The sequence below is a fragment of the Zonotrichia leucophrys genome, chromosome 8 (assembly GCF_028769735.1).
Source record: "Zonotrichia leucophrys gambelii isolate GWCS_2022_RI chromosome 8, RI_Zleu_2.0, whole genome shotgun sequence".
NCBI classification, from domain to species: Eukaryota; Metazoa; Chordata; class Aves; order Passeriformes; family Passerellidae; genus Zonotrichia; species Zonotrichia leucophrys.
This window is the reverse complement of record NC_088178.1, coordinates 30988441-31016323: the sequence shown is the minus strand read 5'-3', so window position 1 is coordinate 31016323 and position 27883 is coordinate 30988441. Positions and strand designations below refer to the sequence as shown.

The following is a 27883-nucleotide window of genomic DNA, read 5'->3' as shown; positions in this document are numbered from 1 at the left end:
GCTGGGGGGACGGGTCTGATGTTTTGTTTTGCTCTGTATGCGTTTTGTACGACGGCTCTGAGGGATGACATGGCAACCCCGAATTAAAAACTCCTCAATAGAAATTACATCGACTTCTAGGAAAAAGACAAAAGCCTTAAACCCTTCTGAAATCTATTTTTTAATCCAAAGAAACAGGATTGTCCTATGCTGCACCTTCCAGCTTTTCAAAGCAGCTTACTTCTGAAGACCAGGAAACATTGATTTCTACAGAAACAATGGGCAACCCCCAGGCTAATTTAAGCACTACTCTTTAATAGGGGATCTGCCAGCGTGCCAGTCCAGCTTCAAGTGTGCATTTCAGTCTAACATCCCCACAAAATTCTTCTCACATCTCCCAACCCTGAAATCTTATTTTTCCCTAAAGCTTCTCATCATTAGCAATTTCCAAGTAACATGGTATTTTTACAACATTCAAAAATGTCATGCTGGACTGTGCTAGAGAGTAATCCACAAATACACAAATATAAGCTTAGCAAAGTTTGAATTGACTTGTCCAGAGAAAAAACCTACAAGTGAACACCCACACCTGCCTACAAAGAGCTAACAAGCCCCTGGCAGCTACCACATCAAAGCACAGTGGATGTTTTATAGAGGGTAAGGATAACATACACCTTTTGTTCGCTCCAGCTTGTTTCCCTGCAGTCATATTTTTGCTTCTTATGATTGTTTAGTCTCTGTATCTTCTTGGACAGCACGAGCCGGGACGACAAGGATACGAGAGTCTTTCCCTGCCTTAGGAAGAAAACCCAGGAAAACAGTTAAAAAAAGAACAGGGTGGTTTGAAATTCATACTTCCAGTGAGAAGCAGCCCTAACAAACAGAACAAAAGCAAACAAGCACGATACCCCCCTGGGGACAGAAGACTTATAAACCCTCCAGGATTTACGACCAACCCTTCAGGACAGCAGCCAAGTGCCCCATGAGGTGGTCCTGCACCAAAGAACGATCTGACAGGTTCCAAAGAGTAAATGCACATATTTTGCAAAACCCTAAAATCTTTCAAAATAACAAAAATACAAAGATTAAAATACAGGGCAAGAGTACAATGTTTACTTTGGAAACTGGAAAACCCTGCAGGTGAGCACCTGATAACTGGATCCTCACCAGAGTTTGAACCCTTCGGTACACAGAAGGGTTTTCCCCAGAAATTTCACAGACTGAGTTTTGATAGAAGTACACTTGCCAGATCCTCAGAAGCATCACCCATTCTCCAGGTGTCTGGAGAGAACTGCAAATGGCTCTCACGCAGTTTGAGCTAGTTCTGTAAGGTCTCAGGGTGAATTTCACCAGATGCAACCAAATCGGGCAACTCCCAGTGGGACAGAAGGAACCCAAAGTTTGGGTAAGCAGAGCTGCAGCAAATACTGAGGAAACAGACATAACAGGGTAAAAAATAATAAACATGTGCTTTTTTTTTTTTACTCTTGTTTTTTTTTAATGCAGATGAACAAAACAATTAAGGAGAATGTGAAAAAACTCACCATTACTGAACATCTGTAAGTTGACCATCCTTAGCATAGAGGACTCCAAAGTTAAAATTCACCGATCCCTGGGAAATAAAACCAAATATTGTATGATAAACAGTCAAACAGCAGATGTAAAAATTTGTTTCCTCTAAGGACTTTCAGGTATGTATGTATCTTTGCATACATCCTACACGTTAGAACATACACTTTATACCATCTCCTAATACGTAAAAATTTACCTTTAAACTTTGATAGTATAGCATAAAATTATGAACTTCAATTGCCGATCTGTTATTATTAAGTTGGTGCTTAAAGTTATTTCTGCTGTTACGTTCAAAAAAACATTAATTTTTTTTACTGTAATGAGCAATTGATTTCAAAGTCATCACAAGCCCATCAAAATACAAAGCTGTATTCACTGGACGGGTCTGTGAGCTAGAAGTAGTTAGGCTTGTACTTCCCTCTTGTTCTTCCAGAACCGATAAATCCTGTCAACAAAACCAGGATCTTTAGCCCACTGCTGTGAAAGATTCTACAAGGATGATGGTTTGATTTGTGTTTACAAGTTTTGATTTGAAATGGCCAGTTCAATGGATAAAGACAGTTTAAGTAGTATTACATTACTATTATTATTATTTCTATTATTATTTTTACTATTACTACTACTATTATTATCATCTGCTACTGGAAGAAACAAACCAGTAGTATCTATACTTAATTACTTTTATTTCCAGAAAATAATAAAGAAAAAGAACCAAACCAAAAATAGTCACCTCCTACCTTTTGTATCTCAGGATGATGAATTTCTCTTGGGCTCTTCTCCAATTTATCAAGACTCATAGCACTGAAAGGCAAACAAAACAGTGCTTTATAGAAGGGCAAGTGCACATTTCAAGGCTGAACCACCAACCGATTGCAGTGACAGCAGTTACAACATGAATCGTTCCGAGAGCCTCTGTTAAATGCAATGTTCTGTGGAACTGCCATTTCTTTCCCAAAATACTAACTTCCAACACTTCCTAAACGTATTTGGTATTTTAAAACAACAGAAGTTAGTGAGACACTGTGTGGAGGTCAGGTTTAAATTTATTTCCTTCTAAAGCACAGAGCTCTGTTCCATCACCCTTCACTTCGGCTCTGCACTGAATCACGGTGAGCATTTGAGGAGTGCTCAATAACCAATTCTATTTCTCTCTTTTTCTAGTTCTCTCTATTCCTGAATAATTAAAGACAAGTCCAATGAAAAATGACAAGTTCAGCATCAAAGTCACACTTTTTCCCTTTGTCTTGTCAAGAACAGGCTCTAAATCCACTTAGTGCTGCCTGCAACGATTAAGACGTGCAAAACCATTTTTACATGTTTTATAGGTTTATCATAAAAGCCACGGAACGCAAGCTCTGAATTACAGGAAAAGGTACACAGTCAAATATCTAAAGGGATCACTTATTTGTAAATGCATACCTTGACAGAGATCGCACTGAGAACGTTTCTGTGGGACTCTAAGGGAGACATATTTTCTGAGTACCCTGTAAACAAGAAAAGCTAGGATATATTACAGGACATACCCACTTTTTCTACATATTCAAATAGGATTTTTAATAAAAACAACTCAGTTGGAAAAGAAAGAAGAAAACCAAGGTCATTTTACTCAGCTATATTTACTCCCAATTTACAGAAAAAAAAAAGTCACGGGTGCTGCAAAGAAAAAAAAAGTGAACCATAAACGCCTACAGTACAATTTTAAAACAAGTGCTTGGATAAAAGAATCTCATGGAACGTGAAGTAGAAAAAAAGTGAAACCACTATCAGACCTGCCTATTTTCTCACCTTGGTACAAGAAAATCCTAAAAGCAGTATAAAGTCACTGCCTAAAAGCGGTCATGGGATGTAACCAAGAACAATTTAGGCATTTGCTAATCAAGACAGAAACCTTTTCTGGATGCTAGTGTCAAATCACAAGTTTTGTCTTTCAGAAGCCCGACAATGCTGGAAAGCACTTTCCCTGGGGCTGGGGAGGGCAGGGGCAGAAGGGGATGAGTTTGCAGATCGCACCTGTGCCATCGGAAGGATACAGCCCGCCTGCTCCCTGCGCTGGGCATTCTCCCGGCCATCTCTGGCTTTACCGCTCGGCGCCGCTCCATCCGTTTGCATGGCAGAAAGAGCCTCGAGCACTAGCGCAGGCAGCAGCCCAGTCATTCCGGCGATATCGCAGCGCTCTCTGCTCGCAACGCCCAACACGCGGCGGAGCCGCCTCCGCCCGCAGCACCGGCAGCAGCCCGAGGGAGACGGCTGCGGCTCGGGGGCTGCTGCGCCTCCGCCAGCCTGAGGGCAGCCGCCCCACCGGGACCGCGGGAGCGCCCGGCGCCGCTCGCCCGGGGCGGCTCCTGCAGCTCCCGGCCCGCGGCAGCAAAGCACCGCCTCGCCCTCCGCCATCGCTACCGCTGCGTAAGGCCGAAGAACCGGGCCGACGCTCCTTCCGCGCTGCTCAGCTCCGTGCGGGCGGCCAGACGGAGGCTTCGCCCCTCCAGCGTCGCCGCCGCGGCGCCGTCCCGCGCGGGAGAGGGGCCGGGAGCTGCCCGCGCACAGCCCCGCGCGGCCGCCTGGCACGCCAGCCACTCCTGTGCCGCGTCAGCCGTTGCGTCACACGCCTCGCCGGCAGCAGGGCCTGCCGGGAGTTGTAGTCTCGGGCTGACAGCCACTGCTCCGTCCTCCGCCACCGGGAGCTGCAGTCCCTCCCGGGCATCAAACGGGTCCTTCGCCCCTGGGCGGGGAAGGACCTGAGGCAGCAACGCTCCTCCCGAATGCCCTCTCTTTTTCACTCCAACTCTTTTTTCTTTTTTTCACTCTGCTTTTCACCCGCTTTTGCACTCTCACGCTTCCTTTTACTCTCTCACCCTTTTCCTTTTTCACTTACCTTTCACTTTCCTTTCCTTTCATCTTTTTTCCTTTTCTTTCTTTCTTTCCCTGTATTTCTAATCTTGGTTTTGCTTTCTAGCTTTAGAATAAAAAAGCAGCAGTAGTAACTATCAGGTTACATGGGAGTAAAAAAACCTCCAAAACTATAATGATTGAAAGAAAACTATTTATTCCCTGGGAGCTTGAAATTTTCTACTCCGGCACGTGACATAAAGCTTTTATTCCTTCTCACATATAGTTTATAATTTATACTTTCTTTGTACAGAGCCCCATGTCTGCCCCGGCGCGCTGCAGGAAGAGTACTGCGGCGTCATTCGGTTCTGTTTAATTAAACTCGGCTGAATTCGGCTTGGTTCGGCTCTTAGTATAAACTCGTTTCATTTCGGCTTTTCATCTACATTCGGCTTTTTCGGCTCTTCGGCTGAAATCGGTACGGTTGGGCTCAACACGGTCATATTCGGCTCTTTGTTTAAATGCGGCTAATGTCGGATACAGTCGGCTATCATCGGCTTTTGGTGTAACCTCGGCAGTTTTCGGCTACACTCGGCTCTTCGATAAACTCGGTTATTTTCGGCTACAATCGGTTCTTCAGCTCTGCCTGAAATTTCCTTTCGGGAAGGGAAAAGGAATCTTGCGAACACAAAAAGAAAGGCTTACAAACACTCTGGAAAGGAGATAGGACCAAATGACATGCAATTGAAAAAAACCTAAAAAAACCCCAGAAAATGAGGAGTTTTAGTGTCTTCCAAAAATAGGCTGTGATAAAATGAGCTGCACTGCAAAGGACTAAAACATGCCAAAACTAAGCTCACAGATGTTGCAAAAGCAGAAGAAAAAGTCGAGGAGGAAGACAAAACCTGGAGGGGAAAATATGAGGGACTTGGCATGGATACTGTAAAAAAAAAAACAAAAAAATTTTTCCTAAGTCAAAGCCATCAAAAGGCATGGCATGTCATCAAGGGCAGGGACATGCACCAAAGATTCCCCTCTTGGTCCCCATTGAAATTGCAAGATTCCTTTTCCCTTCCCGAAAGGAAATGATGGATCCTGTAACCACTGATCCTGGAGGGACTCTTGGGATGCCTGTGTTGCCCCCTCTCAGCTCCCTGTGCAGGCGTGCCCGTGTAACCCTCTGAAAGCAGCGTCTGGCAAGAGCTGCTCCCTCCTCATCCTCACTGGTCACACCTGGGGCTGCCGCACCTTTGAGTGGGGGGGCTGAGGTGGAGAAAAGTCCCGGCTGTCATTCCCTTCCCTACACAGCCCCTTGTCTGCCCCTGAAACACCAGGGTGCTGGGCTTTCCTTTCCGTAGAAAAAAACTGGCCTTCTCATCCTGTTGCCCGTGGCCAAAATTGTGCATTCTGCTTCCAAAACTCCGTACGTCCTAGCTTTGTAATTACCGAGGAAATTCTCCGTGGATTGTGATTACTGGTAATTTTTCTTCCGTAATCATTACTAACCTGTGTTTCTGTCGAAGCATTTGACAAGTTCCTTGAGGGGCCATGGGTTTGGCTGTGTTGTTTACGGCTAATCCCGATGAACCTGAGCACCCCCATGGTGCTGTGCCCTGACTTTCGGTGAAATATATAAATGCTCCCTTTGCCTGCTCCGCAGTCTTTTGCTATGCATCTGCAGGGAAAACATTTACTCCATCCTTTGATCCTGACCACAGTTCTCTGGCCCAAATGCCAGTTCTCACTGACACAAACTAAGCAGACAGCTACTATAAGTGTTTGCTTTTAAAGTAAAATTCTTATTGCATCTGGCTGTACAATTAGAATAAATACATATATTGATGGTGACCAGAGGAAAGCTTTTCAGACAAGAAGATATCCATTTTGGTAGCACAGATTCCATTTTGAGAATATTGCATTCTTTTGGGTTTGGGAAGCCTGACCACATAAGAGATCCGAAAATTGGTATTTTGCAGTTTGATATTTTGAAATGAGATAATTTTGATATTTTGGAACTTGATATTCTGGTATTTTGAAATGGAATTATATTGGTGCTTTGGAACTTGGTATTCCAGTTTTGAAACTGTGTTACTTTGATATTTCTGAACTTGCTATTTTGGTATTTTGAAATTGGGTTGCTTTTGTATTTTGGAACTTGGGTTAGGTTAAAATTCTGGTATTTTAAATCTATGATTTTGAAACCTGGTTTTCTTTAGTATTTTGAAATTTGGTTTTCCATTATTTTCAAACTAGTGCTCAAAACTAGGGTTTTGAACAAAAATACACCTAGGGTTGTATTTTGGAACCTAGTTTTTTGTAGGGGGAGTTTTGGTATTTTTGTACCTGAGTTTCTAGTATTTTTGTAACCTGGGGTGGGTTTTTTTTGGCAACGTGTGATTGCCTGGGGTTTGGGGCATCCTAGTTAATGTCCTGGCTTCATTTTCCTTCTTCCACCACAATTAACTTGGCATGGGAACTGTTAAATCACAGACTATACAATGAGATGCTTCCTAAAACAGAAATAAATTTTAGCTGCAGCAAGAAAACCCAGAGAAGACCATACAGGAAGTAATTCCATTTTAATAGTCTCCAAATCTCCAACACATGAAAGGAAAAATAGAGTAAGTGTGGCAGTATACAGGCATTACCAATAGAAGCAATGTTAGTCAGCTTCTCAATGTTGCTTTTATGTATTTTATGGGAAAAACATTTGGCCTAAAACTTCTTATGCATAAGTTGTTGCGGGTTATAGGAGATGGAACCTGACCCTTGGTACATTGCATGAGAACTGCAGCTTAAAGTTACTCAATGTCTTCTGGTCTTACAGGATGAGGCAGAGGTATAACTGATTTCTTCTCTGTATCTCTGGAAAGAGCTTTTCTCATATCTATAGCAACAGGAAAAAATACTATTATAGTAATTTATTGTACAAAGCCATATTAAGTGAATTCTCCATTAAAATAAGATAATTTTTAATCAAGAAAATTTCCTAGAATTATAAGACTACCTCAAGTTTGAAAGGACCCATAAGGGTGCAACTCCCTGCTCCACACAGTACTACCTAAAATTATACTGTATGATTAGGAGCACTGTGCAGATATTCCTTGAACTCTGATGAGCTTGGTGTCATGACCCTTTCCCTGGAGAGACCACTGCAGTTACCAACCACCCTCTCGGTGAAGAGCCTTCTAACGCGCACTCTGAACATCCCCTGACACAGCTGTGCTCCATCTCCTCATGTCCTGTCACTGGAGGGAGGAGATCAGCACCCCTCTCTGCTGTCCTCAGAAGCTACAGATTGTGACAAGGGCTTGCATCAGCTTTCTCTTCTCCAAGTGGCACAAACTCATGGACATAAGCTGCTCCTCATAAATCTTGTCCTTGAGACCTCTCACCATCTTGGTTGCTCTCCTCGGGACACACTGCTGTCCTGAATATTGCTCAATGGCAATGATATCAATTGATATAAAATACTGCATGAAACTCAGCCAAATGGAAAGGAAATGACAAGCTAAAGAGATAAACACATGACTTAAGTTACATGCAGCAATGGCAGGTGCCTGTCTGAGCCCTTGTATTTCACAGCACTCCTACATATCAAATAAACAGTGCAAGAACAGAAACGATACACAGCCTGGCCATGTAACCCTTTGGGAGGATAATTTTAAAAAGGACCAAGAAAGAGAAAGCACTTGGTAGTTCACTGTTAACATAATTAACATTAACATAGTTGAATTTCAATGTTCCTTCCCTTTTAAATTGAAAAATGCTACCCAATCCTTTGCCATTGCTGAATGCTGACAACTGTTAATTTATACATAGAAATCTGAGAAAAACAAAGTTTCAAGTCCCTGTTATGGGATGAAAGGAAGAAAGCACTGACATTCCTTCTCCTTTATTCTTGTTTTGTGGTTGATTTTGCCAGAGATGTTAAAAAATGTGAAAGTGGCAAGATTAAGTTTTGTAACTGACATAATCTTAATTAGGAAAAGTTGCAAAAATACAAAAATCCCATTAATCAGCAACTATCTGAAATTGTTTCATATAATTGTTTCAAATTGTTTCATGTTTTTAATGTGTGTCATATAAAAAATAGTAACAGTTTTACAAACAATCCCAGCAACTTTCAACATGAGAATAGCTCCATTCGAGACCGAACAAGAACTTACCATAAGCATCTTCATCTGGCTCCCCACTGCTAGCTGAGTAGTACTCTAAAACTGTTCGGTACACACTGTAGCCTAGTTGCTTATACATATTTACAGCAACCTGATTTGATACTCTCACAAAGAGATCGACAAAAAATCCACCCTTTCTTTAGCAGGGGAGGAAAAGAAACAAACAAACAAAACCACATTAAGGAATAGCAGGTAAATGTACTTTTAAATAACAACACATAAATTGTAATGCAACACAAGCAAGTCCAATGTAGTATACTAATTAAACACCTTTCCCAATGTAATAACAGACACACTCATTTACCAAGGGAAAATTCAATCATAGACAAGGATTTAATTTTATTTTTATCACATGGCCATTTCTCACCAGTCAGTGGGTTCAGAAATTTGATCAGAAAGAACAAGATTAGTTAAATGCCCCCACAGGCCTAAATCCAATTTTAAAAGTATCCACATTTTGCATTGCTTGGATTAGGAGAAGTGGAATCAGTCACAAAATTCAGTCGCCTAACAGGAGATGATAGACTCTTAATGCCACAAGGCAAATTTTTCAAAGCATCATACTACTTTCCAGTTTTACCAACCATAGTGGGGTTGCCCTACTAGAATCAGTTAAGGACATTTCCCAGCAGGTTCATCTGACACCAAATTAAATCTTCTCAGGTACAAGTAACCAAGCAGGAGATGGCAAGTAAACTAAGATACTCTCTGCAGTACAAAATTTGTTCAGGACTGTGCCTGAGGGCATTGCACAAAGCCCACAGTTACTGACCAAGCATGTTGGAGGCCCTACGGGAAACAGTGCTGATGTTTCACAAAGCTCTTTTTCTGTCAAGGAATATTCTTTTATACACTGTCTCTACAGGAATTCAGACTATTTCCTCCTCCCTCTGGCAAGCTAGCTTTCATAGAAACCCTGGATTTTAAACTGCTAAGCAACTTTCATAACTCTTTTTCTCCAACTATGAGGAGAAAAATCAGAAAATCAGAACACCACCTAAAACTAAATTCTGCCATGTAAAACAGCGACAGATTTCTGTAGAAATACTACTTTTAAATGTTGCTTTAAAAGATAAATTTAAAGATAGCCATACTACTCACTTTTCTGAAATTTCTTCCAGAAGCTCCATCAATTTAGCAGCCAAACCCAGCCGTCGAAATTCTGGTGCAACAGAGAGAGCAGTAACGTGTCCATGCCATTCTTCCCTGGCCACAGAGCCTTCGGCTTTGCCCATGACTGTGAACACACAGAGCATCAGCACAGCAGCACCTTTGGAGTAATGCACTGCCTGCAGCCAGACAACTTCACAAGAGGAATGAGCCATGAATAAACACATGATACAATGGTTGTGGTAAAGGCTAAAACAGGGATGTCTACCTTTTTACTCTATATTCAGCAGCCACTAAAAATGTCATTTTACTCAAATATTACAACAGTTTCTTGACTAGTGTAAAAAAACACCAAACAAGTTTGCAAATTCCTTGCTTGAGATGACTTCTAAATGCAAATTTTAAGCAATTCTCATAAGTCTCACTGAACCAAAATTTAAAATCTGACTAAAATAAAGGACGAACAGAGGGCTAGAAACCCAAAACTACCATCCCAGCAACTATTTGAGACTTTTGGAGATTACGAGGGAATAGAGCTTGGGAAGCTTTGCCAGTCAGAAAGCTAAGGCCCTGCAAACACAATGTGTTGAAGGAAAAAAAAAAAAAAAAAAAAAAAAAAAAGTGGAGGTGGGGATGGTGTTTTGGGTGGCTTTTTTTTTCTAGTTTCTCTCCTTTCAATCCAATGTTAGTTTATTAATGAACATTCACATTTCCACCCTGTGCTTTTAATAGATATTGCAGTCACTGCTAATAAGCAACAAGTGTGGTGGATACTGAGAAACGTTCTATACAGCACACATACTTTCTGCTTTAGTATGTCAAATACTTTTAGTTCTTGGGTCCCTGCAAAAACCATTTCTCTGCCCCACCCCATCTCCTGGCAGTTCTCTTTGGCATGATTTCTGAAAAACACAAATATTCTACAGCAAATTAGCACATGACATCCAGGCCCAGAGTCTTCCTTTACAGGGCAATGCAAAACGCAAGGCCAGCACTTTTACTGACTGCGGGTAGGGACTTAATCTTCCAGATTACAGAAATACCCATTCGCCAAATACGGGTGGATGTTACCACAGCCAAGACTCCTCGCTGCGCTAGGAACATCAAACTGGAAGCTATGGCCATGAGTCCTGCATAATACCCTAAGACATTTAAGAAACGGGAAGATGCAACGCAAGGTTCCTCTTCCATGTTGGACATTTGGTCAACGCGAAGAGTAAGAAAAGCTCCCGCGTTATAATCCCCGAAAGAGGCAACGAAGGGAGACGTTACCGCCGGGACACCCGGCACTCACTGTAACCCATCAGCTCCCCGCCGGGCGCCTCGGCGACGATGAAATACTCGGGCCAGTGGGCGAGGTACTGCAAGTAGAAGGGAATCCCATACTGGGCGCTTGGTTAAGGAGTAACTGCGGCCGCCAAGGCTGCGCCGCCCGCGCCCGACCCCGCGCCCCTGCCCCGGCGGGAAGGATACGGTCTCGGTCAGCGGGTCCAGATTGCTGTGGAGGAAGAGAGTGCAGCGCTCAGCACGGGCCCGGGCCCGGGCCCGGCCGGCCGGCCGGCGGGGGCCGCGGGGACCCCGCGGGGTGGGGAAGCGCGCAGGGGCTCGGGGGCAGGAAGAGGGGGCGGCCGGCGCTCACATGTTGTTGAATCGGAAGAGGTCGTCGCAGGTGAAGGCGCGGAGCGTTGTCATGATGACGGTGATCACGACGCTGACGCTGAGCGTGACGATGATGACACCGCCCCGGAAACGCTCGCGCGCCCAAGGGCCACTCTCGCCAAGGAAAGGCGGCAGACAGGGCGCCCCGCCCCCAGGCGGCCCTGCCCCGCCCCCAGGCGGCCCTGCCCCGCCCCCAGGCGGCCCTGCCCCGCCCCCAGGCGGCCCCGCCCCGCCCCCAGGCGGCCCTGCCCCGCCCCCAGGCGGCCCCGCCCCGCCCCGGCCCGCGCCTCAGAGCTGCCGCCGCGGGCCGTGCTGAGGAGGGACAGGGCTGCGGAGGAGCGGCCGCGGGATCCCGGACCGACAGCAGCGGGCGGGCGGATGGCGCGGCTGAGCCGGCCCGTGGTGGCATGGGGCACGCTGGGGCAGGGCCCAGCGGGGCCGCAGTAGCCAGAGTGCTCAGAGCTTCTGCAGCTCCACCCCGAGCACTCAAAGGCTACCGTAACACAGCGTGCCGTAGGTTGGGAGACTACCATACGCAGAAAAAACAACTCTGCCTCTGGAAAGATGCCGCCAGAGGAGGTCAGACACACACTGGAACCGCAACATCGATTTAACTGGGATGCTGCTGCCATCAGCAGTACGTGCCTCTTCATGATTTGTAACAGTGGTCATGCCAGCCAACAGGGGCCTCTTCCACAAAAATACTGTCCTCAGTATTGGATTGTACTCCAGTCACCTGTTGCACAGCATCTCCTGTGGCACCCAAAAAAACCAGAAACAAGATGTCCATTATGCCCATTAGCATTCACCTCCTCCAAATGGCTGTGCCATTCCTCTCACTTCCATTCGAATGCTGAGCTATTTCTGAAGAAAGTTATCACTGCAAGGGACCCAGATGACTCTAGTTATTCTGAAGAAAGATTTGCCCAGAAGTTGGAGGCTATACTGTGGGTGTGATTTTTGTCCTTGAAAATTCTGCATGAGATGCAGTGAATGGAATTTGGGTACATGTTTTGGGACAATGAAAGAGGCCTTTCTTGTCTTTCTTGGAATTTGGAATCAGGAGATGCTGGCAAGGCTACTCCAGACAGAGCATAGCCTGTCAGATTCGAGATCTGTCAGATTTCTGATAATTTAAAGTGTCAGCATTTTGGTAGGAGAAAGTTGATTCAAGGTCTGTAGTGGTGGTGCAACAGCGATGTGGGATTTCAGAGTTGCCAGACACAGGAAGAGACGACACTTTTCAGGACAGTAGTGGAGGTGTGAGGCGATATATATATATATATATATATATATATATATAAATATAAAAACTTGGGAGAAGGAACAGATGTTTTTAAGGCTGGTTCTTGATCCTTTGAGGTGTTAGGAAATGTATAGCTTTATAGCCCTCTTCTGCTTGAGGCACTCTTTTACTGCAGAACTACAAGAATGATATAATGACACATCCTTAAGAACAGAAAAAGCTCAACCGTTCACCTGACTGCTGTGACTTAAGGCACTCTCTCCAGCCCAATTGGACTTTGGGCTGCTTTGCTGTACTCAAGATAAAGCCTTTGCTTCTGAAGTGCTAAAAAAGGCACTAAAAAGTGCAAAAAGGCACTTTTGTTACTGTGCCTGAACTTGGTTCAAAAGCTGATCATGGCTAGAGTAGTCTTTACTGTTATCAAATTAATTCCCAATATTGTAGCCTAAGGCAATATTTTCTATTCAGTGAGTTTGGGCCAAATCTTGGGTGACTATCTTTGCTGAGTGAAGTACAGGTGAAACAACTTTAGGCCTTACTTAAACGTAAGTATAGAGATTATCAAAAAACTTCCTCCCCTTCCCAATTACCTTTTACTGCATATTACAAGTGAAATGTCATTCAGCTAAGATGTGTGGAATGTAAAATAAGAGGCAATTTTAGCATTTCTATGAAGACAAAGAGGATTTCACCTTTCAGAGAACAAGTATTTTCCACAGCTAATTTTATTTCCAACTACAACAAAAACAAGTGTTGACAATTAGTGTCTTAAAAGCTACAAAATCATGATTTCAACCCAGCAAGACATTTAGCATCAACTCTATGTTCGATTACAAGTCACCATCCAACAGGACCTTCTCTAGAATGTTGAATGTTAGCAAGTTTCACTCTACATACTCAAGGTGTGCTGTATCTCAAGTATCAGTGGAATTTTGTCTAAGGGACTCATCAATAAATGAAGGCATTTGTATCTTTAAAAGAACCATAATTATGGTATTACTGGTATCAATTACTGTGAGAAGCAGCAGCTGTTTCTCAGTATAGAAAAGTGAACAGGAATAATTAAATATGTAAGTGTGGTATTAAGTGCAGGCATCAGATAGCATTTTAGTGGTTTGTTGGGGTTTTTTTGGGTTTGTTCTGTTTTGTTTTTTGGTGGCTTTTTTTGTTTGTTTGTTTGGTTGTTTTGTTTTGTTTTTTTAAAGTACTTTGCATGATCCACCATCAAAAGAGGCCTGTATGAAGATAAGTGCTAGCATGGTTGATATTACAGGAATAGAAAAGTTAAGCATTCACACAGTCAAGCTCTGATTTGAGAATTATATTAAAAAAAAAAAAAGACAAGGCCCATACATTTAGATACAGAATTGAAATGTTTCTACACATCTTAGAATACAACAAAATAACATGTTACACTCAGATTAGGAGAACCAGCCTGTTCTGAAACAATTTAAAAAGTGACAAAGTCCACAGCAAAGCTATTGCTTTACTTCCATAATGTAAACACATCTGAAAGAAGAATATGCTGACAGTTTCACAGATGAGATTATAGATCAGTAAAACCAAAAAGCAATTGGTCGTACAAAGCTTTTGTCTTTTACAAGGCTTAGCTTACAAGCTCAGGCTGTACATTTATTCTTCGAAGGACATCTTCTGGCATACAAAAGACAGGATTGACAGCCTTAATTTGTTCTTCTCCTAATAAAGATAGTCCAGCAATACCAAATAAGGTGTGAAATGGATCCACCTGGAAGAAAAATGAAAGCTTGTGTCTGTTTCCAAAAGTCAACTGTTTTTTCACTTGTATGGAATGAAATTTTCATTTGCCAGCAAGAAAACAGAAAATCTCCATGGCTTCTCTGGGGAAGACAATACAACTGAATAAATTTTCATTTGTGCTAAGATGTGTTAGGCAAGAAATTTCCATAACCGGCATTTACAATACTGTGATTTACTCAGGCATGCTTGTCAATTATCTGCTGCTGAGATGATTTTCAACTCCAAGTTAAAAAGCACTCACATTTGTCTATTAGCATGCAATATCACAGGGTGGTAAAAGCAAAGACAATTAACATTTTAAAAGTAAACTGGATCATCTACAGGTACTGCTTCCATAAATTGCCCATTTGTTCTTCAGAAACATCATAATGCTTTTTTACTGGTCTCCAAATACAGAGCCGAGGTGTATAACCTTGAGAGGGAAGCAGCAACCTATTTTGCTAGAAAACCTCCCAGAACTATAAATAAAAACAACCTCCTCCCAAACCTCTACTCCTAAACCACAGGACCACCACCCCCTCTCCCCCCTACAAAACAAACAAATGAAAAAACAACCCAAACACAAAATACCCCAAAACAACAAGGTCTGTTAGGACTGAGTTTCTGCAAGAATAAAGCAAAAACCTGGGAGCCAACATTTCTACAGGAGCAGAAATTTCTACACTTCAGCAATTGAAGACAGGTAAAAATAATATTAAATGACTGTTAATGTAACATAGAAAAACTGTCACAAAGGTGCTCTCTTTAGTTATAGAGAAAAGGCTCTTCAGAGATGCTCTTCCAAGAAGATACACATATTTCATTACTGAAAGATAGAAAAGCATTTAGACTTAAAATTCTGGGCTTTTCTTCAAGAATTCTGAAAACAGAAAAGGTCTTCCTGTAAGCTCCTTAGAAATACAAAACTCTTCCTATTTTAAGAACACAAAAACACTTTCCAAATGACAGACTGGAGTTAACAGATATCTCCCCCAACTGGGAATAAAGTAGCTGCTTGCAAAAAAAAAAGTTACTTTATTCTTTACTGCATTTGTGGAGAAGGGAGCAGACATGGGCATCTGCAATAAAAGCCTTTCAAAAACCTTTCAGCTGCAATAAAAAGCCAATACCTTTCCAGACCATTAACAAATAAGCCAAGTGTTCAAAAGGAATGAAGTCTCACAATACTTTTTATTTTATCTGTCCAGCACTCTTGAGAGATAAAAACTTTATTTGCCATTTCACTGGGACAGTATCAGTTACTTCCACTTGAAACCAAAGAGAACAGACTGGCTAAATTTTAACTGCTTTCTCAACAAGCAAAAAATCCATAGCACCAGCCTCTTGACAATGTTATCACAACAGCTTCTTCCTCTCTCAGCTAGACAAATGTCAGCTACAAGATTTATTCAGTGGCTGGGCTAGCAAAGAATGAAAGTTAGTGTATAGGGATTCTTAATAAAAACTCTTGATTTAATTGGATCACACAAAACCACCAAGAGAGCTGAAGACTATTTAACCTACACCAAACTTTAGCTTGCAGACCATTTCACAAAACAAAATAATAAACCCAAAGAACCCACACAGGCACCAGAAAACCCACCATCAAACAGAGCGTTTTTACATACATCTTCCAAATGGTCTTGTGAGAAATGGTTTGTGTTGAGTGTGTTATGGGGGACCAGACCAGATTTTGTAAAGAATGGAACTGACTTCACTGGGGAATACATGTGCGTTATAAAGAATGCGCTCCCCAAGTACGCCTTCAATGGCAATTCTACACTATTCTTCCTTCAGAGTAAACTGCAGCCTCTGCAAAACCCACCTAGACCATGAGTTGAGTTACACTCAAACAAAAGTTGATATTTCCAATTGAAATTTTCATGTGTATTTTATTTAGAAAAAATATCACTTACCATATCTCCTGGTCTGTCAGCAAATCCTCCAGACTCCTCATCCTGGCACGCCAAAATAAAGCAGCGCAGTTTCTCTCTGTCAATCCACTGTATCCTACCAATCATCTTCAAAGAAGCTAGCACCCACCACGAATAACATACATCAGGTAACTGGCAAGCAGAGAGGCAGATTAAATATTTGCCTGGGTTTTAAACATAATGTTGCAAATTTTACTGGTAATTCTGCACATTATCAGTTGCGCTGTCATAATACTCTTGCAGAGACACAACACTTTAGAGTGTCTTTGGAGTAAAAGAATTTCTTGACAGAGTCTCTTTTCAGCAGACTTCTGTTTTCAGGAAAGGAAACTATCTTTTTCAAACTTCTTCAAGAAACAAGACCACAAGAATGTGATTTTTAAAGACTTCACCTTCTGTGAGAGAGGCTGAAAAACCACAGCATTTCTTTGAAGAGGAAATACAGAGAAGTTCATATCAACTATTTGTATTTTGGGGGCAAGGGGGGGAAGCAGGGAATCTGTTGGTTGATTATCTATTTGCCAGAGATTATTCTAGGTTACACAAATCTCTAGTTGTGTGATGTGGAACACTGTGACACTCAGGATTTACATCCAGTAGAACAGCAATTTTCATACAAATCCTACAGAAAGATTCCCCAAGTCAGAAAATAATTAAGACCCAGTTTAACAGGATAATGGTTCAAATGGTCAGCAAGATATCCTTCAACATGTGTACTTTGCTATACTGAGGACTCAAATGAAGCACAGCTAAGGACTGCATAACAGGTGTTAGTAACAAGAGAAAGAATCAGGATGAAGGCCTGACTTCTTTGAAAAGTTTACTAAATGTTTTATAGAAGTCATAACATTTTGCAGTAGTTCAGCTTCAGAAAAAGCAATCTCCATTGAGGTTTGAACAAAGAAAAGAAGCCACGAAGTACCTTCTCTGGTCGTCCGTTGAGACCTCCAGAAGGTAACTGACGTTCACAAAGCCACCAACCGAGCAAGTCAACATTTACTTGATGCAACTGGTCTGTTATAGCCAGAAATCCTGTGCAACAATAGATCTAAAATTACAGACATAAATTTTTTGTGTATTTAATAACTAAATACAGTTTAGCAGACTAAATGCAGGAAGATCTCAAAGCAGCAATACAGTCATATAAACAATGCAAAATAAACTCACACACATTTCAACTTTGAAAGACTTTTCCTTTAGAAAATCATGTTATTGTTATAGTTCCTTTTGTAAAAAGGTACCAGTACAACAATTTGTAATATTTCACTAATATAAGACAGTAATGCAAGGTTTGGAACGTAATCCTAGGAGATTCTGAAAGAGCCATATAATTTTATTTTAAAAACACAGACTCTCAAGCCAGAGTAGTCAAACCAACTTCTGCAGGCTGGATATGGCATTTATAAAAATTTTGCATCCAGTCTATGGTTTGTTCCTGTACCTGCCTTTTACCCTAATGCTTGCAAACAGTAAACAAAAGACCAAATGAACTCCCTAACAGAAACAGGCTAACTCAGATCATTAACTGTCTTTGCAATTCTCTATGTGTACAGTCAGGCTTACTTTCCAAGTGCCATGTAATGTACCTGAATTGATTAATCCCCTTTTAATTTTATTAATCTCCTAAATTAACTAGTTAATAGAATTAATTGATAAAATTAATTGTATTAATTTTAACTTAATCCACTTTTAATAATAATTTTAAAATTAATATTTTTTTCCTGGGAGATACATTTACGATGCAACAGCATACTTTGGTCACATTTTATGCAGTCACTAAGAAAGCAGTGAAGCACAAAAAGCCAAGAATCATGGAATCATTAAGGCTGGAAAAGGCCTCTAAAATCATCAAGTCCAACCTTTAACTGAATACTGTGACTGTGGTCACAAGGGTTTGCAGGTGAAGAGAGAGGCAAGAATGTTGATTCTATGATCAGAAGGCTTGATTTATTATTTTATGATATATATACTACATTATAACTATACTAAAAGGAATAAAAGGAAAAATTCTCAGAAGGCTAGCTAAGCTAAGAATAGAGAAGAAAAGAATGATAACAAAGGAGCTCTCCGACTCTGTCCCAGAGAGAGCTCGGTCCTTGATTGGCCATTAATTATACACATCCAACATGGGCCAATCACAGGTGCACCTGCTGCATTCCACAGCAGCAGACAACCATTGTTTACATTCTTTTTCTGAGGCCTCAGCTTCTCAGAAGGGAAAATCTTAAAGAAAAGATTTTTATGAAAAGGTGTCTGTGACAGAATACCACCAAATAAGACTACACTGTATCAGGATGTGCCACATCTACTCATTTTCTGAACACTTCCAGATATGGACACTCCACCACTTTCCTAGGGAGTCTGCTGCAATGCTTAACCACTCCTTCAGTGAAGAAATTCTTCCTAACATGCAGCTTGAATCTCCTGCAGTGCAACTTGAGGTAATTTTCCCTCTTCCTGTAACTAAATGACTGTGAGAAGAGGCCGAACCCCCACCTTGCCACAACCTCCTTTCAGGTAGTTTCTCCTGAACCTTCTTTTCTCAGGCCTAAACACTCCAGTACCCTCAGCTGCTCCTCACAGGCCTTATGTTCCAGACCCTTCTCCAGCTCTATTACCCTTCTCTAGACATGCTCCAGCACCATAATCTCCTTTTGGAAGTGATGGGCTCAAAACTGCCTACAGGATTGGAGACACCTCAGCAGTGCCAGCACAAGGGATACCACCTGCCCTGGTGCAGTGACCACACTGTGGCTGGCACAGGTGCCAATGGCCTTCTTGCCCACCTGCGCACACCTGGGCTGATATACAGCTCCTGTCGACCAGCACCCTAAGTCCTTTCCTGCTGCTCCAAACCTGGAGCATTCCACAGGATTCTTGTGACACAGGACTCGGCACTTGGCCTTGTTGGACATCACACAGCTGGCCTTGGCCCATGGATCCAGGCTTTGCAGAGCCTTCTGCCCATGAATCAAAACTCCCACACAAACTGGTCCTTCCTGTGACTTACTGAGGATGCACTTGATTCCTTTGTCCAGGCCACATGATGAGGATATCAAAAAGGACTGGCCCCAAAACTGAGCCCTGGAGAATCCCATTTGTGACCCCTCACCAACTGGATTTAACATCACTCCCCAATACTCTCTGGGTCCGGCCATGCAGCCAAGACTGCACCCTGTCCAAGCCATGGGCTGCAGCCTCTCCAGGAGAATTCTGTGGGAAAGCATGTTGAAAGCTTTACTCAAGTCTGGCAATATCCATGAAAGGCAATATCCACTGCCTTTCTCTCATGTACTAGGTAGGTCATTCGCTCATAAAAGGAGATCAGGTTTGGCAATATTCCCAGAAAAATACTGAACCTTCATGGAGGTGAAAGAGAGAGCTTTTTAAGGAGTATGTGAATATGCACGATAGTCCTAATCCTCACAGAAAATGCCAGCTGCAATCAGAGTGGGTTCAGCTGTGGAACTGACTTCCTCAAACACTAGAACATGGTCCAGCCATTCAGACTATATGGGCAATGCTATTGTACATTAAAACTATAAGGTAATGACATGTAACAGATTTAACTTTTTTCCTGATTTTAAACTAAGAACGGGCAGGAAACCCAACACTTATCAACAAAATGCCTTTAATATTTTCATGTGATGAAGTGAATCCTAGATATGGCATTACTCACCCTAATTATGCAAAATTAACAGGTAACTGCAACAGCATTAAAAGTTGATTTTTTTTCACATATTCAGGTTAAGTGCACTAAACTTTTCCATGAAAAAAAATATAGGAAAGGTAAGTTTAAATTTAAAATTATTTCCATTATGTAAATTTCTTGTTGAAAGAAGTTATTTAGATTGTCTTCCTCGTGAGATCCCTTAATTTTTTCTAGTTATACTACTGTATTTTCTTCTCAAGTACGTTTTATTGAGCTATTTTCAGAATTCACTGTCACCAGTAACAGGGTGTAACACTACTGATTCTAGCTGAGAAATATGCCCATTACTAAGTTAGGTATGTCATCTAAAACTGGCTTTCCTCAAAAAATTAAGTAATTCTTTACAGGATTCATGTCTGATTTTTATTTGGGTTCATTGGCTGATAAATCTCAAACAGACTATACAATTAATGTTTATGTCTCATTATGACTTCTGTCAGAAAGAAGTGATAAATCTTGTTCACCGTCTCCACTGATACCCATTTCAAATTCTCTAAAAATCCTCAAGCTAGCAATTTCAAAATCACTATGTGAAGACTCAAATACAGTCCTAAAAGCTGTTCTATTACTGTCTTTTTTCCTACCTAAACTCTCAAGTCTCAACTCACCTTCCCAGATTAGGTTACTTATCTGTTCATTTATTTTAACTAAGACACTAGAATCAGGCATTTGGGAAACAAGAGGTACATCCATTGTCATCACTGATACATGTTGTAAAGAAACATTTATAGCCAGTATGTGATGCTTGCTAATTTAAAGTATTTCCATATAAAGAGAAACTCACCTGTCCTGCATGTGATTCGGAACCTGGTCTACAACCAAATCCTCCATCAAAGTTCATACAGGACAAAACGAATTCAACTGCTTTTCCCACATCAATAGCATCCAGCTTTCCCTGCAAGTCAGAAAATAATTAATGCACTTGATCTCCTATCAAGCTGATCTTCTGCAGAAACTTCAGCAGTACCCAAGAGCAGTACCAATTGAGTCTCTACTTATGCAAGTGATGGTTTAGGACTTACCAGAAGTGCAAGAGTTGCTGCAGCACAGAAAGAGAACCTTGTATCTATTTCTCCTATAATGTAGGGGATAAGGAATGAAATCAATTATTTTTTCAACATACATTTAAATCACTACTGAAAGTACAGAACAAAATGCTAAAATCCTAGGTTCTACATCAAAAAACAAAAATCAGCTAAAAAAAATCCCCCCATACAATTTAATTTTCTAGCTTACCAATTATTTCCCCAGTAATTTAGAAAATATACATTACCATTTAAGTGATCTGTATGTTTTACTGTGCATAAAAGTCAACTCATTTAGAGCTGGACAGCTATATATCCAAATCAATTCAGCTAGTGGTAATTTACAAACAGCTGTTTAATTTTAGAGCTTTTCTGTAGTGCTCTACAGACAGTTGCAGAGCAATGGAAATAACGCAAAAATAATCAGACAGCTCTTGCTTTGCCTTAAATCCAGCCAGAAGTAGAAGCCATTTCTTGTTTTAGGGGAAATCTAATTAAAGTTACAAGGCTTCTTTTGCATATTTGTACCTGGAAGAAAAACCTAAGCTCCTACACCTATAACAGAATGATTGCTTGTCATGTCCAATATAACTCTTTTAGCACAAACTCCAGGCAATTAATACTTGAAGTCACAATTTAAAATTTAACTGAGCTGCAAACATTCTGTTTCTTGGTCAAGCTTTTGCAAGACTTCTGTTCTTAAGAAATTCACAAGCTGAAACACAAAAACCAAATATCTGCTGCTCCATCCCACATCAGGGATCACACTCCCTCAGCTGCGCCTCTCGGAATACTTCAATAAAAAGGGCGCAGCAGACCATGAACCAATTTACCGCACAGCATATTGTCTACCTTTACAGTAGCATACATATACTGCTAAGATCTCAGTTGCTGAATTTTACCTGAACAAGAATGATACACAATAGATTTTCTTAAAATTTAGGTCATCCGTGGTGATAAATACCTTGAGAGTGACTAAATATTTATGCCACAGCTTAAAAATGCTGTATTTGTTCATAAAGAATTTATATGCAGAAACAAAATCAGCATTAAGGGAAGTTAATGAGTACAAACCCAGTTTTTTTCACTCGCACAAAGTGAAAAATCCTTTCATATTTGACATGGATATAAGTCATTACTAACTACCATCAAATTGCAAGTATAAAACTTTCCTTTATGAAAGAGCATATCTAGTATTTCAAAGTACTGTTAAGTTAAAAATGCCCGAAAGTTTTCTTTGTCAAGACATTTTCTTCGTAATACAAGATTGGAACTGAAGTTGAGAATATTTAGAAAGAAATGAAACATAATTCTGTCCTTCACAAACTCATCTTTTTCATGACTCAGAAAATAAAAGTGTTCCCATATAATACATATGCAAAAAAGACCATCCAAGAAAACTTTAGTTTATAAACTTACACAAATCAACCTAGACGCTACATTTAGAAGATCTAAAAATTACCCCATTCATCTCCAGCAAACGATCCATCTTCTTTCTGCAAGCTCTGTATATATTCAACAATTTTATTTACATCAACTACATGGAGACTATCATATAAAATAAGAATCTGGGAGGGGAAAGAAAGGACACAATAATAATCAAAGAGGAGCAAAAACTTTAAAAATTTATTTCTTTAAAAAAAAATTGGATTTATAAAAGACATGATTTAATTAACTCTGAATACTATTTGGTAAGGCTTATTACACATTTTTCCCACTTTAGTAGTTAATCTCTGCACTGCAGATTATCTTTGTCTAAAACCTTTAGGACATTCTCAAAGGGAGACAGAAACAATTCAAACTGAACTCTATCACGCTTTGTTACTTTACAGTGTTGAGGTCTCCTCTCAAAAGCACAACCAGGTTTATTTATTTTATGTCAGCAATATGTAGAACAGATATTTGATTATGGTCAATATTGTAATGGGACAATGACACCTAGGATGCACCAATTTGTAGTTTTGCACTGTGACTACTTGGATATGTGTATGTTAAGTTACTAACTCCACTTACAGGGCAAACTTATCAACAATAACTTGCTTCAAATTATTAGATTTTTGTTTAGATTAAAATTTTAAATTTAATTAATAGAACCAAAATGGAATAATTTAGAGTATGAACAATATGATTATCCACCAACTGTAGAGTGAATATATTCTGGAAGAAAAGTGAAGGTTATAGTAGGGAATACAATTTTCCAAACTAATTTCCAATTTCCACCGCTGATTTAAACCAGCAAATCTGTATGACACAATATCATGTGAAAACAACAGTACTGTTCCTGAGCCCATCTGACTTTATGTTTTTACTCATACCTTGCAAATCAGTAAAGACAGTAAATAAGAATTTATTATACAGCACAAAATAGAAAAAAAACCCAGCTGAAACGAAGCAATATTATAGTACCAATCTGAAAAACACTAGACACTATGACTTTAAATCTAGTTAGCTGGAATCTTTCAATTGTTAGATAAAACTGAAGTCAAATAAAATATAGGTCTTACGGAAAATTCCAAAAACAAGAACCTACAACTCCAACAGAAAATATGTAATCACAACATGCACCCTAAATGCAAACCTGAACAAATTACTATTGAGAGAGATCACAAGAACATATGATGTGACCCTTTAAACTTCCTGGATACGCAGACAGCACTAAAGGCTGTTTGTTCACTAAGACCATGCATACTCATTAAGATACGCTGGTTAGGTTTGCCACAAAAACTTTACATCAGCATTTGTCAACACTTTTTCAGTTTGGAGAGCTACAGCTCAATTTAGTTAACATGAAAATATCTCCTAGTAAAATCAAGTACATTTTTAAGAACTAACATATCTAATAGGTAAGGTAACAACCTCAAATTGTATCCCCCTTATACTGAATTGGAATTTGTGAAAGGAGCTGGATTGGACAGTTTGGAAAAGTTCAAACATCACAGTCTGGAAAAACTTTAGTGGCCTGGTTCTCACAGTGTATTCAGAGTAATTCTAGTGCTACAGTTGTAATAATGATCAACCTTAGAGCATCCTGTCCTACCCTAAGGGGTTCAAACCCAATATCTTAAATCCATCATAGTTTCTGCCTAGAAAAGAATGCCATTTTGTTTTTTTTTTGTAATGCCATTAAAATACTTCATTCATAAGACTGAATGAGACGCACCCTGCAAGCTATCTAGCTAATTGTTCAGAAGTGTTTGAGCCTTTTCAGTACTTTTTCACAAAATTATTTGCATCAGCAGAGCAAAGAAAAACAAAAAACAAAACAAAATAAAGGAATGAGCAATAGTGAAAAACAAGTCTGTAATGGAGATAGCTGCAGTGAAAAAATAAGATTGAGAGTTACTTCTTATCAGGGGGAGCATATGCACCAAATAAATTATAATGTACAGCAGCTAGTACAATTTTTAAATTACACACCCCCAAAAAACTCATATAAAAATAAAAAATTTTGCTCTTGTTCTGGTCATACTTATCTGTCACCTCAACGTACACTAAGAATAATTTATAAAATCAAAAATTATCTATAAAATGCTCCAGTAAAACCTGTAGCTAAGGAGTATTCCAAGACAACTTACTAAACTGGCAACAATGCAGTAACCATTAATTGACCGTTAAAACATTCCCAAATATGTCAATTTTTAGAAAGTAATACATCTAAATCCTACAGTTTTGTCCAGTAGATTCTTTTTTTATTAAGATACCGAAATAATTTTTGTCATGGGCCTCCAACAGTAACTGGTTCATAAATCTGCAATCATCAAAATCTTAATCACAAACACTTTTTTGTAAAATTACCCTCCTACATTTACCTGGACAGCACTGAGGGTATACAGAAGATGAGGATCATGACCTATGCTGGCACTTATTCCACCACACTCATGCTGACATGATTTGATGAATGACAGAATTTCTTCTTTGTTCATTCGGTGCAGCTGCCCCATGAGATCCATTGCTGTCAGTCCCCAGTACACACCACTCATCCTCAAATACTCCGACATACAGTATTCCTAAATAGTGCATTATTTTAGTTCTTGATCAGATAAGCACACCATCAATGGAGAGTAATGAAAATACGTTAGTTAACTTTCACAAACAGCTTCTAGTTAGTCAACCGTTTTCCAACCATTTATCAACTACACGTCAGCCACTCACAGATATTCTGTACATCATGCACATGCGTATATACACATACATACGGAAAAAATGCACATGTAGATACCAAGACGTACTACACTCCCTCCCTCCCTGTAATTTTCTAGTTCAAGCCGTCAAGCTCAAAGTCAAATTAGCCACAAACAGTTGTGCACCAGTTCACTTCACATCACTTATTATCTTGACATTCAAAGAAGCCCTCAAATTGCCACCCCAACTAGTCTCAAAAAATAACAAGTCTATTTCCAAGTGCCAAAACTCTCACAATTTAAAGTCACACTAGGGAGAGAAATTTCACATTGAATTCTCTTACACTGATTACATCACCCGCACTCCATAAACTTTTTCACATGCACTACAATTGAAAGCAACAGTGCTTGGCATGCTCTTGTGAACAGTTAAGGTAACTGCAACTTTTCTTCACGTACGCAGTTATTGACAATTTTTACTTGCTGGAAGTGGAATCCCATTGTTGTGGACTACATCCAACCACTTACTACTGCAAGTTGTCCCATCAAAAGAGTAACATGCAAATACAACTCTACTTGTGCATTCTAGTGAATGAAGAAGCTAGTAGCTTGTTTCTCAGGTCTCAGAGTAATTATAGAGCTAAAATGATAATCTTCAAATTTATAGTCAGATAATACATGCCAAAACTCATCACAGACCTAGAGACATTAGCAAGAGCACCTTTATTTCACACTTTGGATTGCAGGGTAAAAAACAATTAGCTTTTTAACATGCATCTAACCCTTAGCTCTGAGCCAATAAATAAACAAAAACCACAAGCTAACAAAACCACAGCTGTACTGTGACAAACTGATACCTACATAATCATCTTTCTTTGTTCCATATGAAGCTATATAGTCCGCATGTTTTTCTGAAAGCAATGTGCTTGGGGCATCGGGTTTTATTATAACATCCTTTTGCGGTGTCCCCTGTAAAAAGCACCAATAAGTCAGTTGAAATGTCAGGTCAAAATGTTTTAGCAACTTGGTATAAAACAGCCAACACCGGTGACTGTGACTCTGGGAAAAAACATCTCTCTGGCTATTCTGAGCCTAGGTCAGGTTGCGCATCTCACGCCATCACTGTTCAGCCTGGCCAAACCCTTCCCCAGGAAAGGCTACGAACGGAGCCTTGCAAGAAAGCTAGGAAATAACACCAACTCGCCAAGAGTACCCTGAAGCGCCGGACGCAGGAGCCCTTCCCCGAGCCCAGCCGTGCCGCCCCGCGCCCCCGCGGTCCCGGCCCAGCCCGAGTGCTCCCACGGCTGCTGGAAGGGCGAGCGCCACTCCCGTCCCCCCGAGCGGACCCAGCGCGACTCGAGTCTCTCCAAGGTCGATGCAGCCGCGAGCTAGCAGACAAAGCGTTCCCGCAGGCGAGAGGAGCCGCAACGCCGACCCCGCGACCCACCATGTTCTCCGCACGCACAGGAAGAGAGGAAGAGGCAAAGCGGAAGGCGGCGGCCGGCGGGGCCTCGCTGTGCCCGCCCGGCCTCCCTCGGGCCCCGCCCGCCGGCGGCTGCGCAGAAGCGAGCGGCGCTGCGCACCCGGGGCCGCGCGGCTGCGCTGTGCCCTGAGGGCGCCCCGCGGCGGCCGCGGCCTTCTGGCTTGCCGCAGGTAAAGTCAACTCCGGAACCGGTGGTTTAGACTACACTAACTCCAGCTGTGCACTTTCTTGCATCACATCAAATAAAACAGCGTTTAGAAATAACTTCGGTTTCCTTCCTCAGCTCTATGAAAAAGCACATCCAAGAATTTAGTCGCAGGTAAAATGGGTAAAGATAACTGTGCTTTTGCTCAAAACCATCTTTCTTGCTTCCTAATTAAAACTGCCTTGGGTGATTCTGTTTATGATTACCAACTTTTGTTTATGATTACCCTGAACTATACCAGGCAGAAACATCAAAGAAGTTGTAGTATGTATAATGTTGCATAGGACAGTCAAAAATAAGGTCTTACATATGTCAAAAACTTACCAAAGATGTTGCATTATGACTCTTCCTGGAGGAAAGTCAGTAATTTATAGAGACTAAATGGTTTCTTTACAGAACTGTAAAGATTTTCCAGCTAGCTTACCCAATAAATAAGGATTGCAGAGCTCATACCTGATGATAGTATTTGTACCATCCAGTAAATTCAGATGAGATATGAAAGACACCAGACACAGGCAAGGACATTTTGGAGTGAAATTGGAAATTACTTAATAGATTAATTGAGGTTTGAAGATACCTCTTGAAATCATGGAGCACAACCCACCTACACCAAGTAGGCTTAGCTAGAGCAGGTTATTCAAGACCACTACCTGTTGAGTTTTGAGTGTCAAATGGAGACTCCACCACCTCTGCCACCATATGACAGCCCTCACAGTAAAAAAATAAGTTGTGTTCCAGTGGAATGTTGTGTATTTTAATTTGTCCCCACTGCTTCTTGTCTTGTTAATGGGTACTATGAGGCTGGCTCCCTCCTCTTCATTACAGCCTATCAAGAATTAATGCACATAGATAAAATTACCCAAGCTTTCTCTTGTCCAGGCTAAAAAGTTAGCCTCTTCTCACATGACAGATGCTTCAGGTCCTTAATACTTTTGTAGCCATGTGCTAGACTCCCTCTTTTAAGTCCCCATCTTTCTTATACAGGGGAGCCTAGAACTGTATGCAGTGTAGCCTCACGTATCCAGTAATTTGTCCAAAAACTCCAGGGAATGTCTATTCTGCCAGCATTGCCAAG

At 40.9% G+C, this 27883-nt stretch overlaps 2 protein-coding genes and 1 non-coding gene across 5 annotated transcripts; all 3 read right to left on the bottom strand.

Annotated features, from left to right (window-relative positions):
* Window positions 1-6937: 6937 nt before the first annotated feature.
* On the bottom strand, window positions 6938-11451 carry NAA20 (N-alpha-acetyltransferase 20, NatB catalytic subunit). The gene is made up of 6 exons (XM_064719660.1): window positions 11305-11451; window positions 11139-11163; window positions 10960-11050; window positions 9657-9792; window positions 8547-8692; window positions 6938-7264 (listed from the first exon to the last, which is right to left on the bottom strand). Exons 1-6 carry the CDS (start codon window positions 11355-11357, stop codon window positions 7179-7181), a joined length of 537 nt encoding a protein of 178 aa, XP_064575730.1. The 5' UTR covers window positions 11358-11451; the 3' UTR covers window positions 6938-7178.
* A 1826-nt stretch (window positions 11452-13277) lies between these two features.
* On the bottom strand, window positions 13278-26686 carry RABGGTB (Rab geranylgeranyltransferase subunit beta). Of its 3 annotated transcripts, none has more exons than XM_064719893.1 (9): window positions 26568-26686; window positions 25982-26089; window positions 24809-25006; window positions 22462-22567; window positions 20997-21049; window positions 20759-20869; window positions 17185-17310; window positions 16245-16394; window positions 13278-14317 (listed from the first exon to the last, which is right to left on the bottom strand). In XM_064719893.1, the coding sequence occupies exons 1-9, from the start codon at window positions 26568-26570 to the stop codon at window positions 14177-14179; spliced, it is 996 nt and encodes a 331-aa protein (XP_064575963.1). In that variant the 5' UTR covers window positions 26571-26686; the 3' UTR covers window positions 13278-14176. The 3 variants fall into 3 exon arrangements, with proteins under 3 accessions (XP_064575963.1, XP_064575965.1, XP_064575964.1); XM_064719895.1 differs by having other exon boundaries at window positions 24809-25029; window positions 26568-26636; XM_064719894.1 differs by having other exon boundaries at window positions 26467-26574.
* Window positions 25738-25820, bottom strand: LOC135451386 (small nucleolar RNA SNORD45). Its single transcript, XR_010441301.1, has one exon. It is a non-coding gene; the product is annotated as a small nucleolar RNA SNORD45 (small nucleolar RNA).
* Window positions 26687-27883: the final 1197 nt, after the last annotated feature.